The 21146-nt window shown below is 35.0% G+C and overlaps 1 protein-coding gene across 5 annotated transcripts; it reads right to left on the bottom strand.

Annotated features, from left to right (window-relative positions):
* Window positions 1–31: 31 nt before the first annotated feature.
* LOC114878684 (pyrokinin-1 receptor-like) lies at window positions 32–16159 on the bottom strand. 5 transcript variants are annotated; one of them, XM_029192800.2, is made up of 7 exons: window positions 15980–16159; window positions 11287–12509; window positions 10827–11217; window positions 7598–8010; window positions 1955–2172; window positions 1100–1526; window positions 32–1026 (listed from the first exon to the last, which is right to left on the bottom strand). In XM_029192800.2, the coding sequence occupies exons 2-7, from the start codon at window positions 11387–11389 to the stop codon at window positions 782–784; spliced, it is 1797 nt and encodes a 598-aa protein (XP_029048633.2). In that variant the 5' UTR covers window positions 11390–12509; window positions 15980–16159; the 3' UTR covers window positions 32–781. The 5 variants fall into 5 exon arrangements, with proteins under 5 accessions (XP_029048633.2, XP_029048607.2, XP_046141003.1 ...); XM_029192774.2 differs by having other exon boundaries at window positions 11287–11750; XM_046285047.1 differs by lacking the exon at window positions 15980–16159 and adding an exon at window positions 15780–15961.
* Between the last annotated feature and the right edge of the window lie 4987 nt (window positions 16160–21146).

Raw genomic sequence — 21146 nt, 5'->3', positions numbered from 1 at the left:
TGATTAATTATGTTGTTTGATACGATATAGATCAGTGAGAGGGTACTTTTTTTTTTATTTTGTAGAAAAGTAAGGTTGAATGATGGAATGGAAAATAATTGTTAATTGTCTTCCCTTTGTGTTATTTATAACATCTATTATAGATTATTCTTTCTTTGAAACAAAATTCAAAGTTTTTTCAAATGAAAAATTTCATTGTACGAAGTATCTTTCTTTGTCAATCTTACAGTCAGGTTTTTTAACATTTATTTAATAACATCTTCGTTTCAATTGTTAATAAATATATGTATCGTTATGTTGCACTTCGAAGTACAAATTTTGCACTTGCCAAACGGCAGAAATGAATAAATAGTTCAATTCTTCTTGAATAATTTCAAACAGTTATTGTAAACTGTTAACGAAATATTTTGAAAGTGGTGAAATAATATGTTGTTTAAACAATAACTTGTCGATCGTAACATAGTTATAGCTATACACACTTTTCTTTAAAATATTTAGACACGAGGAAATCTCACTTCATAATTTCTCAAAGTTTATAATTACTCAAACATTGAGTTCTCAAGTTTCTTCACATTCTCAAATTTTTTAAGCTCTAATATTTCAATTTCTGAAACTCTGAAGTTTGTAAATTATTCCAATTTTTCAGATTCTGAAGTTTCCCAATTTTCCAGTTTCTTAGATTTCCTTAGCTCTCAATACTCGACGCCTCTCGAGACGTTACATTTTCTCAAGAAATCTCATTCGCCTGAGAAACTTGTCCACTCGTTTCCGGAAAGGAGGGTCAAGTGACCGAGTCGCAGTTCATTTCGCCCATGTATCGCGCCAGCTCCGTACCAGTAAACTCAGTCTCGTCAAAATCCTGTAAGCTCGAATTGCTAATAGTGTTCGCACTCTCTATACTAGGATGACTTTGAAACCGTGGTTGTTCCGTTTTTATTTCCGGTTTCGACATGGGAATCGTTGATACTTTCTGTTGGGGTGAAAAGAGACCCTTGGTTCCTAGTCTCAATCTTTCAGCAATTATTCCTGTTTAAAAAACAAAACACACATACTAATAAATAATAAAATAATTAATTAATAAATAAAATAAAAAATTTACCAAGAGTGACAGCCCTGGGTGGCGATTGAATCTTCAACAGACACTCGTTCACGCATGCTGCAGCCACGTTATTATTTCCTTCGTTAAAACTTTTACTGATCGAAGTCATCAAAGTCAATTGACTGGAATTCGATCCTCTGGACATGCTTCTCCTGTATTCCCTATGATGATTTATCCTATTCATTTTCGAACGATTCTCTTGATTCTTCTTTTCAGCCGATCCGTTCAGATCGCTCGAGATCGTTGTACGACGGATGCTCGTCGTCAGCTTTTGATTGTCGTCGCTGACGGATATTGATGGCGAATTCTGACGATCATCCGCTTGCCTCGCGGACCTTGGATACCTTGACAGGCTGCTGTAGGTCGGTTGTCGAGGGACTGACTTCCGGGAGGACCACTTCCGGCCGCAGTGATTCGACAGCATCGACTGGAAGTTAACTTCAGTTTGGTTAACGCACTATGTTTTATTTAAAATTTTCGTATCATTTTCAATTAATTTTAATTCAATTAAATTAAATTAACATTTTCTGATTAATGATTTTAAGTAAGACAGGTTCGAATTTGAATCGAAACGTTTAATTAAGAATTCTTTATTTAAAATTTTCGTATCATTTTCAGTTAATTTTAATTCAATTAAATTAAATTAACATTTTCTGATTAATGATTTTAAGTAAGACAGGTTCGAATTTGAATCGAAAGTTTAATTAAGAATTCTTTATTTAAAATTTTCGTATCATTTTCAGTTAATTTTAATTCAATTAAATTAAATTAACATTTTCTGATTAATGATTTTAAGTAAGACAGGTTCGAATTTGAATCGAAAGTTTAATTAAGAATTCTTAGGTAATAACTCACCTTGAAGGCTTCCCTGAATTTGTTGGACATGATGTTGTACAGCAGCGGATTCACGGTGGTGGAAAGGTAATAAAACACCCCTGACACGTATGTGAGGATGGTGTAGACCATTACTAACGCGTCTTCCGGCTTCGCGTTGGTATTCTGCGCGTATACAGCCAACAACCTTTGGGCGTGGAACGGTGCCCAGCAAATGAAAAACGCCACCACCACTGCAACTAAAGTGACAACATTCTTTCAATTCCTTCCTCGGGTGTCGCGAAATTCTTATTTCATGAAAAATGTCGTTCCAGAGGTCACACCATTTTTTTCCATACTTGTTTTGCGTAAAAAATAACTGCTTATCAATCATTCGAGAAATCCTGCTGGGAGGAGGTCTACGGATACAATGCGTCAAGAAACTCCTGCTACCGCGATAAATCAATGACCAATTGTAACGAAAGGGGATAGAATAAATATTTTCGAGACATCGATTTCCCAAACGAACGATAAATTTACATCGTCCCGCAACTGCTTCGCCAAATATCATTGTCATTTCTCTTTATTTTCTCATACTCGATTTGAGCAATTCTTCGATGAATAGCGATCGAAGCGCAAGTGGTATAGAATTCCCAAAATATATGATGACGAATATTTTTCAAGAAATAAATTGTCGTTCGTTTGCTTGGCTTTCGGTTACTTTATACGATGATTCGTCTCGAGGACGAATATTTATAATAAAAAAGTAACGGCTCTGAATGCCTAATTATTCAAAAAGATAAATTGCTATCCAAAAGTTTTGTCTGCGTTTATATATTCTCTTCATTTTTATTTTTACAATTTATTGAAGGATGAACAGCTCTGTGGCTCCTTGCACCGATACAAAATTAATACTGAATTAAATAATGCTAGTCTCTCACAACAATAGCGACGACATTGGTTCAATTCACGGAAGCTATAAAACGTACGCGATCAATAAAATTAAAACCGGAAGCTGATAACGAGACATCATCGTTGCAGCAAGGTCTATTTTAACCCGACATATCATGCAACGAAATGCATCCACAGTGCATTATCGACTTCGATAGCAGGCTGTTGCTCGTCCATTTACGTACACGATTTATTACGATACGTTTTCAACCCGTTAACTCCTTGCTTTATTTCTTTATAAATAGCCCGGGGTTCAAGATATTACACGGCTGTGTTTCACGTAACAGCAATAATTTCAGCGATTCTTAAACGCAAAGACTTCTAATTAACCGGGTCAGTTTCGTGACTGAATTTCCAGCAGGGTGCTTCTTTAAAACCACCCCCGAGCAAAAGCAAAGAATAATAAGGGAAAGGATGAGAGAAGCTAGGAATTTAGAATACTTCAGAGCTTCCAAACGTGGTGAGAAGTGAGGTATAATAAAACCATGAAATGCATTGGTTTAAACAAGCTACCGGAGTTAAAAACTCGAGACAAACAATGCAGAATGTTTCTTTTCTTTTTCGAGGCAAATTTCGTAGAAAAAAAAAATTTGGAAAATAAATACTTGATTTCAGAAAATTCCAATTTATGTCTCTTCACATTTTTCTTAATTGGGGAATCCTATACGCACTGTTTTAATTATGTTTACCATCTTCAGAACGGAACAATGTACCCCAAATTTAGTAGAATACACACCAGCCAGACACGGATCAAAATATTTATTTTAATACCATTGTTTCAATGTTAAAATCCGGAATCAACGAACGATTGAGTTCTCGCAAGTAGAAACGAGGGGAACACGCGATTGCGTTTATTTTCCCAGCAAATATTTGACAGGGAACGATTTATACAGTCGTAGCAAATAGCGTGCAGCTGTAATATCAGCGACTGAGAGACTCGATTTCGATGCATAATGCGTTACACGACAGTGAAACGTGCCATTCAGAAACAATCAACCGAATCACGCGATTGTTTCTGGCAATAAATTGAAAACATGCACCTGAACGTATTCGTATCGAAAGAAAATACACGAATATTTTGAACAATTCCTTTCAATCGTGTTTTCACCCTTCCTCTGGGAACAGTCATTGCAGGCTGTTCATTTGGAGTGCTGCTAATTACCAGAAACATAGATAATTAATTTTAATATTCAAGCTTTGAATTTTTTGAATATTTGTATTGACAGGTTTTTATATTATTTTTCCTTTCAATTCATTTATTCATCCATTTGCCTAAAAGCCAGAACATTGAATTTTCGTAAAAATTCATTTGTCTCTTTGCTTTCGAGAAACAAAATCCATAAAAGCCAGCCGTCATCAGGGGAATGTTTTTCAACATCCGTATCGCTGGTAAAAATAACCGACATTTATTGTCTGATAATTTCGTATCGATTTTGGTGGTAATATATTACGTTTTAATCGAAACGCGAAAATCTATCCAACGCCCCTTGAATTTCGGCTCATGACGTTTGTAATTTTTGTTACCGTTATCTTTCGGTCTGTAAATATAGGAGGAGGATGAAGATTAAACGGCCCCCTGTGTACTCGAAAAAAGATAATGCTGCTCTCGAATTTACAACATTTTGGATACGATCGAAACGCGACAGTTTCGAGATTCTTGGAGCCACTGGTCTGATAAGCTTCGTTTAGCAAATTCATTTCGATTATTGTTGTTTTGAATCATTATCGTAATTAAAGTTTCAAGGCTGCAAGTGGTATTTTTAGATTGCAAATTGCGAAACAATAGATTGGAAACTGAACAAGAGCGTTTTGTCATTTTTATTTCTTTCCTCTTTTCGAATAAGCAATCACCATTTCGAAGGATCTATTTACAGCGATATTTTGGCAGCACCGATTTGTTTAACATTCGACAAGGTCTGCTGCGAATACGATCTATTTCCTGATCGATTCGCTTACGTAAATCGCGAAAGATCCAGCAGAATTACATCCTTCTCAATACGTTTATCATGATGTGCATTTAGTTTATTTTTTAGTTTACCCCTGAAAAACTACCCTCAAAGCGTAATGAAATTGGAATTTTATGAAATTAATATGGGTTATTGATTTTATTGAATTATGATTCATAAATGTTATACATGTTTAACTTGATTCAATTACTAATTGGTGATGAATGGGAATTAAAGAGAAGCATAAATCCTTTAATCGGGCTAATTTCAGCGATTGGCTTTAAACAATCTCATAAATTAACAAAGGAAACAATGTTTGAACGTTTTCGAAGGCACACGTGTGATAATTTGGGTTTCTGAATGAACAGCCGAAGAATGAAGTGTTTACTTTTCGGTGCTTTTGTGTAAATATGAAACTTTATGGCATAAGTGACCTACATTTTGTTTCAACTTTGTGAATTGAGATGAAAATAGTGTTGGAAATGTATTCATACTTGCTACTGTTTCGGAAGTAAACGAAGTGGTTTCTGATAAATGAATTGTTACATCTGTATGGAAATGTTATATAAACAGTCAGAAGGAAATGGGAATAACTTTATAATTTAAGTAAATTGAAATCCTCAGTGTGTACAGAAATATTCCATTAAGTACTTAACGAAAGTTGATACTCCATAAACAGACTTTGATAACTTGAAATAAAGTTCGTACATCAGGAATTTATGTGAAAACGATCCAAGGTTTATGGAAAGTATTACACTTTATGGTTTAAAATGATTTGTGAATAAACTGAAACCGAGAACTACCTGTTGAAATGAAATAATGAATAAATAAAAGTCAAGTTTTATTTAAATATTTATTTATGGAATAGTTGTGTAATGTAAAATTAATGCGATTTGGTCAACAAGTTTTCATCGTGCCAATCAAATTGTCAAAACAGGAAGAGTCATAAACAAACTTGGACAATTTGGCCTAGGATTTATCGAAGGAAAAAGTTGTCGGTGAAATTTTATTATCCTCGTATTTCAAAGTTTATATGAACTAAAGAAGGCTTCACGACTCTTCGCGACGATTTCTTAACAACGTAAACGTTTTTATCATTGTGACAAAAATATCGTAGCGAATAATGGAAAATATATAGTCGTCGAGAAAAAAAATTAAGTTTCTGAAAGGTATATTCTGTTAAAGGATATATGTAAATGTGTGTAACCTTTTTGTTGGGGAAGTAATTAAGGTGGAGCTTAATTAAAGAAAAAATTTAGAAATTTAGAAAATTAGAAAATTGGAAAATTAGAAAATTAGAAATTTGCCTATTTGCAAATCTTAATTTTTGCAACATGAATTATTCAACATTTTCAACGCCAATAAATGGTACTAAAACAAAATCATATAAGCTGGTTTCAGTGATATAGTTAAGCGAACTTTTCCCTCGAACGTGATCAAGTAGAATTCTCCGAGAATAGGCGAGCCAAGAAAGACGTTAACGGCATGGAAAATCGATGTTGATGCACGTGGAAGAAAAATATTCTTCTTCCCCCATCGAACGAACAAACGTGCCTTTCTTTTATTCTATTCCTTCGTGGCTACACGTGGCGCATTTATCAGGCTGAGTTTTATTGAACACGTGTAGACAAGAATCATATTTTCCATCAAGTTGCTGCATAACGAATGCACTATTTCGAAACAAGTATCGATTCTGGCAAAATTTCATCGGATAAAACTATTTCAAAATGGCACACATGGCACATCGATTTAAAGCTCTAAAAGCATAAGAAATTAATTACAAAAAAGGGAAGAGTGCAAGGATAGTTGAAAAAAAAAAGAAATATCCTGAAACGTTTATGGAAGTAACCGCGTGATGAGTTTGTTCTATACGGTGGTGTCGGTAATGGTTTCGTTCTATTGGATATGGTTGTCGATATAATACAAAGGCGAGGGGTCCTGACCGCATGCCACCATAAACTGCCCGAAATCACGAGGTCGTTCGATTTTACGGGACTACCTTTTGGAAACATCCAGATAGTCACGTACCAGTATACACGCGACCGAAAAAAAACTTTGGGGAAACGGCATCGATCGAATTTATGATAGCTAATTCAATTATCGAGCATCCTCGTGATAAGACGTCCGATGTGTTATCTTGGGCCTTTACTAGGATATAAGGAATTCAGAGGGATCACGTCTGCTGGATCAACCTCTGTGCGAACCTCTGAAATCTTGCTGTTTCATCGCATTGGGTTCGATGAGAATTCTGAAGGAATTCCAAGGAATTTCAGGAAGAATAAGTTATAAGAATAAGAGCAAAGAGAATTGAAGAATTCTATGGAATTCTAAGACACTTTCAAATAGCAACGATTGCAGAAGGAGGATAATAAATTCTTTACGTGGATTAAGATCGTGTTAAAGCTCGTCAAAGAATTTATCACCTACCAAGCTATTTTTATGGGAACGTAAGACAGACTGATCCTCCAGCACGTCCGAAAGGACACTCGCAGTTGGCCAAACAATAAAGACAAATCATTCACTTCCGAGATCAACCACGTTTGCTATTATTTATCTATTCAAATCCTCAGCAAGAATATACTTCCTCTTCGTTCTAAATTTAGGAATTCAGTAGTTTAGGAATATGGAATATTAGAAATTTAGAAACTTAGGAACTTGTAAAATTGGAAAATCAGAAATTTGTAAAATTGGAAAATTAGAAATTTAGAAACTTAAGAATTTGTAAAATTGGAAAATTGAAAATTTAGAAACTTAGAAATTAGAAAACTTGATTTGAATATTGACTCACCCAACATACGAATAACGTTTCTCTGAGCAGTAGTCTTCCCTCTTCCGCTTTCGCAATGATTCAACCCAGCTGGTAAGTGATTCCTCTTCACGGTGCTGGCTGTCAATAGTCTCGATCTCCTCAGTTTGATCGCGATCAGGATGTAGAGAACAGTAATAATCGTCATGGGTACCACGAAGAACAGCATCGTTGATATTTCGAACGCGTGATCTATCAGAATCCACTTAAGCGTGCATCTGGCGCTGTCCGTAATCACTGAACCATTGTGACCGTAATCATAAATGACCCCAAATTGAATCGCTTGCGGCACAGCCAGGCAAAGAGCCGTGAACCATATCGCGATCACAAATTTCACTGCTCGAGATAGTTTCGACATCGTGTGGGAGATGAATGGGTGACAAATCGCTACGTATCTGAAATTATAATTCTCATAATTTTTCACGATTCTATCCAGAGAATCTATGGAAAATAAAAAGATAAAATTGGAAATTACATTAGATGGGAAACAATTTGATTAGATGGAAAACACCCAGATAAGGAAGAGTTTTCGAATACGATTCTAAACTTTAACATAAAGAATAAGGGTAATAGAATACTATGTTAAAGGTTCTCTGATTTTATGGAAGAATCAGTTTTACTTTCACAAAAGCTTCCCACGACAACTCGGCGTTCCTATGAAAAGCTTTATCTCACAAAGAAATTTCTTTTTTGTGCCCGAGAAAGCAGTGTCAACTTATCACGTTGGAAACACTTTTGCACAAAGCCAACCTGCTTCCATATTTTCAACGCCGAGCGAGAAACAAGCAAACAAAGAGAAATAAAATAAAAAAGATTGAAACCCTTGAAGTATTAATTTTTTTTTTTTTAATAACCTCCTCCTTTATTGAAGTCGATTAAAAATAACTAATTTGTTGCTTAATCAGCGAAGTTTCAATAAAATTTCCCTGAAAAATTGAATATTAATAATTGTAATTGTGATAGAAAATTATAGATAGAATTTGAGAGTACCTATTGACCAAAAATTTCATTAATATTCGCAGCATCTTCGGCATACCAAATGGTAGCCATTAACACCCCATAATAAATCACCAAAGTGTCAATCAATCACCCTATATAATAAATCACTCGAACGTCAATCATAAATCAATGTAAAACGTATCTTCTTCAAACGTTCACGTGTATCTCTTTCAATGCCTTCCATGATTTTCCTGCTAAATCGTAGTTCGGAAGAAACAAAGACAACAGACCTTTATTTCTACGTCTGGCAATCAAATAGAATAAAAGAGAGTCCTGAAAGAGAGGCAGGTTTCTGTTTGTGTCGAAGTAGGTAGGAAGGGTTACTTCCGTCAGTTCTGGGAATCTCCGCTTGACAGGGGGATGACATGTAACCATACACCCCAGAAAGCTTGATGCTTTTAGATGGGAACCGTTTTACGTCTATACTTATCGAGAGAGAAACGAACGTTTCTCTTAACTGCGTAGCCAAGAGAGCACGATTTATTCGTTAGATAATATTTGTCGAGTAAGAAACATTGACGTAATTAAATAGGGTTCATAATGGAGTCGAACCTCTACAAAACGTGGACTGACTCTCCTTCTGTAGAGTCTTTTAAAATTGGGACAAATATTTGGAACGTTTCTATTGCAAAGTTAGAGGAGCTAGTTACGTCAGTGACCGGAAAAAGAAATTTTTGTTAAAGAGGGTAATTTAGAACGAGGTGTAACTCGTTGAGGATGATGACTCGTCAGGTTGAGAAATTAGAGGAAAGTAAACAGGACGGTTATTCTTGTCGTCAACTCATTCTGTTTTACGTTTCTTGACACGTTTATTTTCGTTTAATGAAGTTTGAGTGTCAATCACCTCTTTCTCTTTGCTGCGTATATAGATGTAATAATAGAAATAGAAATGTTTGGTGAATTTGTAAAAGTAGACGCAGAGGGTTAAGTCTATTACCTTAATTATTTCAATTGGTAGAAAAAATTTTAATACCTTTGAAATTTTTTATGTAATTCCCCAAGCCTTCAGAAAATCACAACAACAGCAGGTAAATAAAAGTTTGTTTTAGGGTGCTCGGAAATAAATAAAATAGATACTAAACTAAATAACAACGTAATCACTTTTCTTCCTGTATTTATACAGCAATCGATGTCACCTATTTTTCTACCCTCCGATATATCTATTTTCATCGGGAAACCATAGAATCTTAACCATCCCCCATAAACATCTCCACCGATACTCTCCCTTCGAGAAAAAAGAAAAGAAATGAAATAAAACAATTCTATTTCAATATTCAAGAAATAATTGATACAATTTTTCTATTTGCAGTTATATGTATAACATTAGAAACAGCTCTATAAGAAATAATTTGTAACCCTAACAGATTCTATTAATGGAACAAAGTTTTCTTTCGAAGTTTGGAAGAAGAATAAAAAGATGAAGATCGATCAATTTTTATCACGTAAACGTTACGTTTAGTTACTAGTTACTTGTAATTATTGCCCCAAGGGACTATAGGATCATAACAATTCCGGAATCACGAAACCTAACGCTCGGAACCCAGAGGGAACAATTTCACCCTCGATTGGTGGTTGAAATGCTTGTTACGGAACTGTTAGGGGCGATTGGGCTACCATAAAAAGGACCAAACGTAATATACACTTCCTCTTTTGTCTGAAATGAACCCTTAAAAGTGAAAGTGAGTCGAGGAAATTGGGCTTTATAAGTTGTAATATCTTTTGGTATCAATTGTCTTGAAATGATATAGAAAAAAAGGATAATGAAATTCTTAAATGTGACGCTGAGCAGGGGAATATTTGAATGCTAATAGAATACTTGGATACTGGATGTGTACTCGATTTTGAGCCATTCGAGTACTCGAATATTTAAATACCTGGGGTATTCTAGTATCTAAATATTTATGGTATTCGAGTACTCGAGTATTTGAGTATTTGCAATATTCGAGTATTCGAGTATTTTAGTATTTGCTATATTCGAGTACTCGAGTATTTTAGTATTTGCTATATTCGAGTACTCAAATATTTGAGTATTTGCAATATTCGAGTACTCGAATATTTTAGTATTTGCTATATTCGAGTACTCAAGTATTTTAGTATTTGCAATATTCAAGTACTCGAGTATTTTAACACTTGCTATATTCGTGTACTCGAATACTCCAGTATCCGAATATTCCTGCTAATTTGAAATGGTTATTGGAAAATGGTTACCAACCTTTCGACGGTGAAGGCGGTAATGGTGAGGACAGTGGCATTCGCGGACGTCTCAGCGGCGAAGCTTTGAATAATGCAAAAGGCTTCACCGAACACGTACGGGAAATGCGACCATATGTAGTACATCTCCGGTGGTAGGCCAGATATCAGCAGCAATAAATCAGACACAGCCAGGCTGAAGAGATAGTAGTTGGTGGCGGTGTGCATCGACTTGTTACGCGCTATCACTACACACGTGGACACGTTACCAACCAGACCAGTGAAGAAGATCACCGCATAGATCACCGTGATCGGTAACACGATGTACAATGGATCGCGTCTCATCGAAGAATCTTCACGTTGCAGGAATGCAACAATCGGGCTTGTATAATTCTCAAACGCATCGGCTGCAACTAATAACAATTATAATGTTTTCAAATAATTTTACGACTATCTAGAATTTTACAATTAGAAATGATTACCTGTAACCAATAAATTCTCTTTCCCAGATTGATCCATCTTCAGGAACGAGCCGACGATCGATCCTTCCGGATCCAACGACTCGTTCATCCCGTTCGAGATCATTTCTTCAAGATCCAATAAGTCGTCCGAGGCTTGTGTAAACAACAGCTAATTCACTGTTGATCCAACGATCTATGGATCAGTCCCTGCCAGCATCGTTTCCCGTTTTACGTGAACTTTAAGCTAGCCGGTGATATTTATTCCCGAGGAGGAAGGTTTCACGGTTCGACGACCATCTTGACTTCCTCGTGTCCCTCAGCGTCGATTAACTCAATTTCGTCCAATTTCAGTCCGCTCTAGCTAACTTACGGATCGATTCCTCCTGCGACTGTCTCTCGGTTTTTCATCTAAATGTTCATCGAAACACCATCTTCGTTCTTATTGCAGCTATTTAACGCTGTCGAAGGTCTCTTAATCGGTCGTTCTGCAAAATTAACGTCGAAACGGGATCTGGTTATGCTTCATTGGATAGTCTGTTCGATCGAACGTCGAAATCAATTGGCGATTTTGAAAATAGATCGTTCGACCGGCATGTAGACGCCTGTTTCCTCAGGGACGACCAGACGACGAATGGAGAATGTCGTTCGGACTTGTACATATTAATAGAAAATCGCCAATGTGGAAGGACGGGTTTATTATGCTTCCTGTGGTACAGTGTTGAGCACAATAGTCTTCCTTAGAGATATAAAAGGAAACTTCATCATTCCCATGCAAATGTTTATTTAAAATTTATTCTATTATTAACATTGAAATTTTCAAAATTATAGCGAGTGGGTGGTGCCTTCTTCCTTTCATCGCCATTTTCTTTAGGGAAGTCTACCGTGCTCGCTGCTGTATGGTAAATACACGTGTCGGTACAGGATGACCAGCACTCTTCAGTGACACTTCCGGTTGAACGCGTTCACTTAGCTAGACTTCACTTATTGAATTACTCTTTTTAATCAAACGATGTAACCATTATTATTATCACATCGTATCGAATTATTGAAAATTTATATACTTCGTCGCTCCACTTTGTTTAAATAATATTTTTGGTCAAAATATTCCGAAATTGTTTCGTCAAATTGATCAACCGATAGCGTAAATTTGTGCGACGTGACATAATAGTCAGTTTAGATGCTTATCGGTCAAATTGAAACCACGTTACACTGGTGTAATTATGTTCCAACTGGATCTAGTTGATCTGTAAGACCGAGTATCGATTATCCAACGTAACGATCGTTCGATCGTTGAGATATTTAAGTATCAAGCCCCGTTAGAATAAAATTTGATTATCTAGAAGATTATAATAAATAATTTTAATAATTTTTATTATCGTGATTTTTTTGTACACTTATTATTTTATCGTTAATTTGTTTTACGTTTGCGATAACAATTATGCGACGATTCTAAATGGTGCTAATTAATTCATATCCTCTGATATGGTTTTCATATCAAATGACGTAACACAAGGAACACCCTAGTGTTTCATTTATCAGGGACGATGCAGTTTCACCCATAAAGTTATGATAATCAATCGTAAAATTATTTTTAGTTCACTTGGACTGATTCGTTTATTTTAATCTAGAATTGCATTAAACTTTCAGTATTATCTGTTCGAAACCACTGTTATTGAGTTTCTGGCACACTTTCATTTTTTCGATTCCTTTATCAATATGATTATTACGCGATCATCACGCAATTTTCATATTTGTCATCTCGAATGAAAGTTCAAGAAAAAAGGAAAAGTTTGTCGACCTAAATTCAAGATGTTTGTTATTCCTGTTTTATTGAAGATTAACACGCGATTACAATTCGTTCATTTATCAAAATATTAATGCGTTGATTACTGTGGAGGGTTGCTGATGAACGACGCTTCAAATTCTATATAATTGAATAATTGATAACGAACAAGGGGGCAAAAATTATTATAATTTTTTTTTATTTAACTGATACATAGATCAAACGCTTAGATGAACCCATCAAATTCATAAAGTTCCAAGTAAACAAGCGAATCCGAAATATGTACTATAAACTTGCTTTTTCTCCATTCACAATAACAATCTTTTCTTTTTTCAAGCAAAATGTTATCATTCGAGAGATTTGAAGTCCAAGTTACAACAGCTATTTCTTCAAATAATCAATGAATTAATCTTGCTCGGTTCTTCAGTTATCATTTAATATTCACTCGTGTCTCAAGAGGCTTCACACTCGTTAACTTCTTTTCGCATAATGATTAATTAGTAACCACTTGCAGTTTTATCATAGAATGTATATTTTCCTTCGTTTTCCTCGATCATTAGTTGAAAATGAGGTTCTTTGCAATTCTTATTTCAAGGTAGCTTCTGAATAATTTACCGATCGATTAGAGTCTAAAAAATAGATATGCTTCTTCAATCACTGTCAAACAATCTAGTTTTTTCAATAGAAAAGGTACACGTTTCAAACGGTTTCTTTATTTCACCAATCGAATCGGCTTTCAGCTATCTCGTTTAAATTGTTCGCAATCGTTTCTGTTTTCCAATTACTGTCAAGCCATTCGCTCAGTTTTCAAATGAAAAAGGAAAAAAGGAAAAAAAGATTCACGTTTCTACTGGTCCTTCGTATCTTTCAATGTTACTTTACTTCATTAATCAATTTCAATTCTATATAATCTTAGCTCGAACCATCTTTTATCCACAATGGTCATCCACTTTCCAAGACACTTGAAATTTATGATTTTAATGCCTTATTTACTTAATCCATGGATTCAATTTTAATTGACAATAATTCTGCACCTTAGTACACTTCTCTAAATTCACTTCAATATCTTCATAATTATTAATCAATTCTCTTCGTTAATTTCAATCCTCAAGCTCCATCACCTCGCAAATAGATTCAATTCTCGAAGACCAATGAAAGACCGTTCCAATCTAACATTTCAACCCCTTCATTTCGCTAATCGCTTCGATTCTATCTAATTTCAATCTTCAAGTTCCATTCAAATTCCTGATTTTTTATCGATCAATTAACCGTCGATCGAGGGATGCAGGGTGAACCCAAACAAAAATAAAAATAAAAAAGGATTCTCCATTCGAGGGTTAAACACGAGAACACAACCCAACGCGCAGAGGAGAAATGATAAAATCTCACTTGTCAACGATTCCTCCTCATCGATAACCGATTAAACGTTTCTCTAAATCGAACGATCCTCTTCCATTTCTCCTCTCGAACAGCGTCAACTCGTATCACAAGTTCGCACGAGACTGAACATTCTTCTTCGATCGCGGAGCTTACGCCGACTGAACGAACCGTTTAATCGTCACGGGAACGGTTGATTAATTTCGCATCTGGCACTATTTCGAGCTAGTAAGCTGGTTTCGCGAGCGGCCACGATATAAAGTACACGGATTTACGGTCCGATGTCCCCGTCGATCGCCATCGCTTTCGCAATCAGCGTTGTTTCCTGAGATCAACGGAAACAAGCTCTCTATTTCTGCCTTTTGTCCTCTCGATCATCGCGGAAACAAAGCGCCGGTACCGAGTGTATCGTCAAGATAAGAATTGTTGCGAATTGCACGCCATTTTTAATATAGAAAATTTGAATAAAAATTGAGATTCTGATTCTCGTGAATTTTTACTGCAAATCATTTTCAGAGAAGGAAATTTGAAATAATAAAATTTAGTTTGAAATTTGAGATCTCTGTAAACGATTCCATGGATCGCGATCGGTATTTATCGAAGGAAATGAAATGGAAGTTTAAACGACAGAACTCAGTCCCTAATTCGGGCCATTTGCATACTGAGCATGGTCAATTGAGAAACTTTGAATAGAAGCAATTGCATAGACACTGTAATAGCTGTTAATTAATGGTATTTTAAGAAATGGAAATTATACTAATTGAAATCCTCCCTTCATTTACTTTTCGATTACATATTATCTAATATTAAGCATCTGAAGTATTTTGTTTTTCGAAATATCCTATAGAGAGTGTTTCTTCGATGAGAACTTTGTTTATGCATAGCTGGATGTTTATGTTTTGAAGAGATCACTATTCATTGAAGGTAACGTACACGAAAGCGTTTATGTGTTAAGTCGCAAAATCAAATGGATGCGTTACACGTATTTCGCAGAAATAAATTGAAGGAACTATTTGCAGTATTTTGAGCGTAGAAAATAAAACACGAAACATGAGTTATATCGAAATTTTTCAGTTGTTCATATTAAAAGAAAATCTTCGCAATTATTCACCGAAGCTTCAGAAATACATGCGAAATATTCTTCAAAATAAAACAAATCGTACTCATGTCCAACGAAAGATCACAGGTACTTTTTCAAATGTCACTATGCAAAATTATTTATAAAAAAATTTCTAAACACAAACGTGGATCGACAAAATTTGTGTTGTTATTAAAAAAAAAAAATCACGATCACTCCTTAAAACTTCACAATATAGAAACGATAATTTAATTTAGAATTACAAAATATTTCTACCAGGAAAGATCACGATTCATTCGATCTCCAATAAAATTTCACAATTATTCACATTTGACATCACTCTTTGACATTTCACTATGTAAAAATGCGAGATATAAATTATAGAAATTTTCGAATAGGAACGAAGCAGTAATTAAAATTAAAAAATATATCTATCACATCGTTAATGAAAATCACAAAATTTCACAATTACTCACTGAGTTTCCGCGAATCGGAGTTCTTCCGACAAATCCACAGAGTATCAGAAGATCGCGTGGCATTCATGTCGAACCGATGACAACCGACTGAATTCGAAAATTCCTAAGTCGATGTATACAAACAGAAGGTAAGAGGGGGCTGGTCCCCCGAACAAGTTTCATAAGCCGACCGATACCCACGGGAAGCGAACGCGTTCTGAGCTTGTTCCAGCGCTGCCGGGAATTTGAAAGAGGGATCACGCGGCATTAGGCTGTCCTCACAACAAAATATCGCCTTTGCACCTGCGTCTTTCGTCTCGTATCCGTTCGATCGCCGTCGCTTTTCACCGACGACATTTATTAACCCTTTACCTTAAAATACAGTGCCACCCTTCTGACGCAATTCCAAACACGACCGATCCAGCTTCTACTTCTATTGTACGGTAAAATCATTAATTCGGCAAATTGACATTTTTATTTGATCAAAAATTAATATTCCAAATCCACGGATGGTGTAATTAATTAACAACGCGGAAGTAAAAGATCAAGACGACAGAATATAAAATATAAATAACGATTCGGGAATTTTTATAAAACAAATTTCTGTATATATATATATATTTTTATCAACGAATGTTGACATATTGTTCTTCGTTTAAAAAAAAAGGATGTAGATAAATTAATTTGAATAACGATTTTCAACGAATTCATGAAATTTTCATGACTATTTTCCCCTTGACACTTCTTGGAATTCTGATATTTGAAAACAATTGTTCGTTTGTAAAGGTCTTAGGTTAACGAAGGGACAAGGAGGAAAAAGTTGTAGCTCACCTGTTGCACGTTTTGTTGCTAATGGCCCTGTGTTTCTTTTTTAAAGCGTGGTCTTATCGAGCGGAAACGATCATCCATGAAGGAGTTTCTACCCTCGTTTATTGCATACGCGATGCTCTGCACGCCGACGGGAATGATGGTCATCGATTTTCTTCGATTCCGAGAACCTTACCTATGAAGAGGGGTTTTAATTCCAGAGACGGGATGTATGTCACCTGTTGCACATTGTGGATCAGGACAAACGGAACAATGCATCATTTAACAGAATTAAGGTAAAAATATTTATACTATAACACGTTATTATATAAATAGTTCATTAGTATTTTTAATATAAAATGACTGTTTGCCAGTTATATCAAGCAATGTTATCGTATTATGTACTGAAGGAAATGCTTCCATCACGATGGACTAATATTTTCTTATGAACTTGATACTTTTTCCTTATTGTTTGAATTGCCAGGCCTATTCGCCTGGATAATTGAAAGCTAAACGCGTTGTAATTTGATGAGAAAGTTGGATCGAAAAGATATTTGTACGAAGTTTCTTCGTTATTTCTGTGCAAATAGGAGTGTGAAATATTTTAATAAATTAATCGTTTTTATTATTCTTAATTAGAAGACATAGAAAATTCGATTCTAAAAATCATCGACTCTTGGTTTCTTTTATTCCGAATTTTTTCTCTTTTTGCAAAATAAAACCAGTCTTTTCGACCTGATTTTGGGAACGCCATTGGTGCCAGTTTCGATTCGAGTCGCGTGGAAATTTTTCTTCCTAAACACGCTTCGTCATAATTCCTGAATACAAATAGCTGTTTCGACAAATATTCGGCAACGTTTACCGTTCAGAAAGACGACAATATCCGCGGTGCAGTCAACGCGAGAACAACGTGAACTTGCAACCTTTCGTAGGATACAACGAGGCTATTTTGGGAAAAGGTATATTCTTTTTCTTGGATTAAGAACAAGGAAAATATGTTTGATATTTTTCAAAACAAACATTCTTTGTCAATCGTTTCACCCCTGTAGTCGCTCTCTGAAACAAGCAATCGTTCAATCGAATCCACTGACATAATTATAAAACATCATTGCTCATTAAATATGTATACGTCAATCCACGTGTCGCTGATCGCGTTAGAGGGACGAGCAAAGAATCGTACACGAATAACCGTCGAAAACAGTTTTTAATTATAACAGACAGGCATCGTCAAAGCGATTAACAACGACACGAAATTGTTTGTCTCGAACTGTTGAATAATTAATGGAACGTTGAAAATGTGATTTAGACCGGATATAAGAATCGAACTGATTATTGTATACTTTCAATGATCAAATTTTTGATGTTTGTCCTACGATACTGCAATTCGAACAGTCAAAATTCTGAACCCTTTTCTTCATTTTCATTTTTTTTTAATATCTTGAATGGGCGATTGTAAAATGGCTGCTACACTTCCGGTGTGTACTTTGAACTTTACACGACGATAATTCGCGGATTGATAAACAACCGTGTTGTTGCAACAACGAATTTTATACATATTGCTTTTAGACCTGGGCATCCTGCCAATTATAATGGCTTCTCTTGCATATCTTGATTTTACGAAATTTCGCGAACCAATTGCTAGCGGCGAATTTATTGCAAACGAGTAATTGAGAAAATAATGAAAAAAGAAATCGTGTATACGAGGCCCCTCTTTAAAATTCAAAGTAGGTACGTAGAAAAAACGAATCAAGGTTGAATAATTTATCGACCAGTTATAGAATATAGCAAGAAAATTTTTCAATTCGACACCTCGATTAATATAATATTAATTTCATCTAATTTTTCTTAATTTTTTCCCCTCATTTATTCGATTATATTAAATTCATGGTAATAGCCACCTGTGGCCACCACGGTATCCAATATTAATCATAACGTGTTAAAATATTTAACTTGTCACTTTCGTATGGTGTTACTTTCGAAAAAATTACAGAGAAAATAGCACAAACTGCTTCGAGAATTTGTTCCACGACCTTTGCCTGCATAATTTCCATTAGGAATGTTACAAATCGGGTATGTAATTTTGTAATTCAGAAAATTTGAAGAATTACAATCCTTTTTAAAAGAGTTCATCGACCGTGTCCTGACTCAGGCATGAAAAATTGTAGACCTGTCCTCGAAAAGTTCATCGCTCGCTTTTGGTCTAAAAAAGAGCACAATGATACAAAGTTTAGTAATGCGGTTATTGTTCGACCTTAGTTCTAGTAAGTGATCAAAAATAGCCGAAAGTGTATCTTAAAAATAAGTGGCCAGTGACGTGGTTCTAGTAGAAAGAATAGGACCACCTATGAGCAGATTTCTATGCTAGAAAATCCTCCATAATTTTCTTCCTCTGCTATATTTCGTCGACGAGACAGGCTGAAACGAAGATGAAAATTAATTAAACAGGCGTACGACGTAAATTAATCCAGGAGATTGAAAGTTGTGCTCTCGATGCATATAAGTTCGCTGTAATTAGTGTCTCCTTTGACGTTTTGGGTTGATCAGAAAATTTTTATTAATTATTTATAAATTAATCTTGAGGTCCTCATTAAAATGGGTGATGAATTCCTATGGGAATTCAAGCATTATCCACGTATCGATTATCACTTATATGTCACAATTTGTTTCTTAACAAAATCTAAAGTTTCATTTTTCATGAAAAATTTTCTTTTCAATTTATTTCGTTGTTTTTGGCAATGGATAAAAAGTTGGCAGGTTCGATGGTTTCCATTATTTTTATTACAAAAGATGGAGAATATTGATAAGAAGATAATTGGAATAGCTTTTAGTATTGAAAGCTTCTTCGCCCATTTTGTATTATCATTTATAGTAATCGTAATTCATTCATGAAGTCTATTTTTTGCTTAATAAATATGGAAAAGGAAAGACGTCGAACACGGAAATTCAATTTTTTACCGTTTATTACGGATACTTGATTAAATTTTTACACCTTTAGTTTCCAAACGTTCTGCAATAAAATTGGATGTAGGTAGAATATTGATCGAAGATTCTTAAAAACTGGGACAACCTGTAACATTGTTCTTCTAATAAAGAAGGAAAAAGGTTTGTGACTATAGAAACAGAATAATTCTTCTACCTTTCGTATTTTTCCAGCTAACGATTCACTATCTGTTTTGAAGTTATAAAATCAGTTTGCACAGCTGAACCACAAACAGGAAATTACGATCATTGTTAACCCTTTCGTTCCCATTGTGACCATCTGGCTATTTCATATTGCGCCGTTGAAATACGATATTAGAATAATTTAGAGGCTGAATTCCATACAAAATGTTAAATATTCTATTTTTGTAGCCGGGTCATAATGAAATGTGAAAATTAATTAATCAACGTTACTTTAATGTGATTTTAATGACGATCATTTCCACCATGTTAGTCAAAGTATTAATATTCAAACAGACCTCAAATTATAGATTCCTTTATGCAAATGTTGAATGTCACATTAAAGGAAAATTAAAAATTTAAAAACATCATGAATCTTATCTTTTCCGATAAAACCCGATAAGTGCTCGAGCTTTCTATCACTTCATCCCTTGTATGTACATTTCAACTATAAAAATGATTATCTCGATAAAGAGCGATAACGATCTGCGAAGTTTCATATCGTCGAAAGTTCTTCGTAATCCATAGTGGTTCTATTTTTGTAAATAAAGCCGCGATAGATACTTCTGGATGCTTCGTCAAGTTTTCCATTAAGTCAATTAACGTAATGAAAGTATTGCCCTTGAAAACGAATTTGAAAGAAAAATGAAATTGCAATTTGAAAAGTTCTCCAAAACGAAGAAACTCATAAACAGATATTTTCAGTATTTTCAGCTGTTGAAAAAAGATTTTAATTCCATATATTTCCAGTATTTTCAGCTGTTGAAAAAAGATTTTAATTCCATAGTTTTCCAATAGTTTCTCAATATCTTTATCGGTGCCACCAGATCCCACGTTCGAAATTGTTATTCTGAGCTTACCGAAATCGATGAGTGGCAATTTGCTATGCTAATCAAAGGTCCATTCAGCGACTGAATGGCCAGAGAACGACGAAAAGTAACAGTTATTATGGACTCACGTCGTCGGGTTCTATTGAAATTTTTCGATACTTGTTAGTCTTCAATGGCTATTTATTCTTCGACGAAGATTGATCGCCGATAATGAATGGACGTTCGACTTTTCACACATTTGGAAACTTCTCAATGAAATAATAATTACCTGCTTGAAATAACGCGTTCTAATGTCACCAACGTTAGATTAAAACTTGAACGTAGAGGGTTGAAGTTTCTTAAAAAAAAGCGAAGAAACGTTTTTCGAACGTTCCATTTGTGAAAGCAAATGT

Source organism: Osmia bicornis, chromosome 3 (assembly GCF_907164935.1).
Source record: "Osmia bicornis bicornis chromosome 3, iOsmBic2.1, whole genome shotgun sequence".
Classification (NCBI taxonomy): Eukaryota; Metazoa; Arthropoda; class Insecta; order Hymenoptera; family Megachilidae; genus Osmia; species Osmia bicornis.
The sequence above is the reverse complement of the archived record's forward strand: the minus strand, read 5'-3'. Positions and strand labels throughout refer to the sequence as shown.

Bases quoted from the DNA above. Each gene is read 5' to 3' on its own strand.
- LOC114878684 (XM_029192800.2), bottom strand. From the start codon at position 11,389: ATGATCTCGAACGGGATGAACGAGTCGTTGGATCCGGAAGGATCGATC. The intron at 1,527-1,954 runs GTGAGTTATTAC...GTTAACTTCCAG, and splicing joins AATTCAGGGAAGCCTTCAAG to TCGATGCTGTCGAATCACTG. The intron at 1,027-1,099 runs GTAAATTTTTTA...TTTTTTAAACAG, and splicing joins ACCCAGGGCTGTCACTCTTG to GAATAATTGCTGAAAGATTG.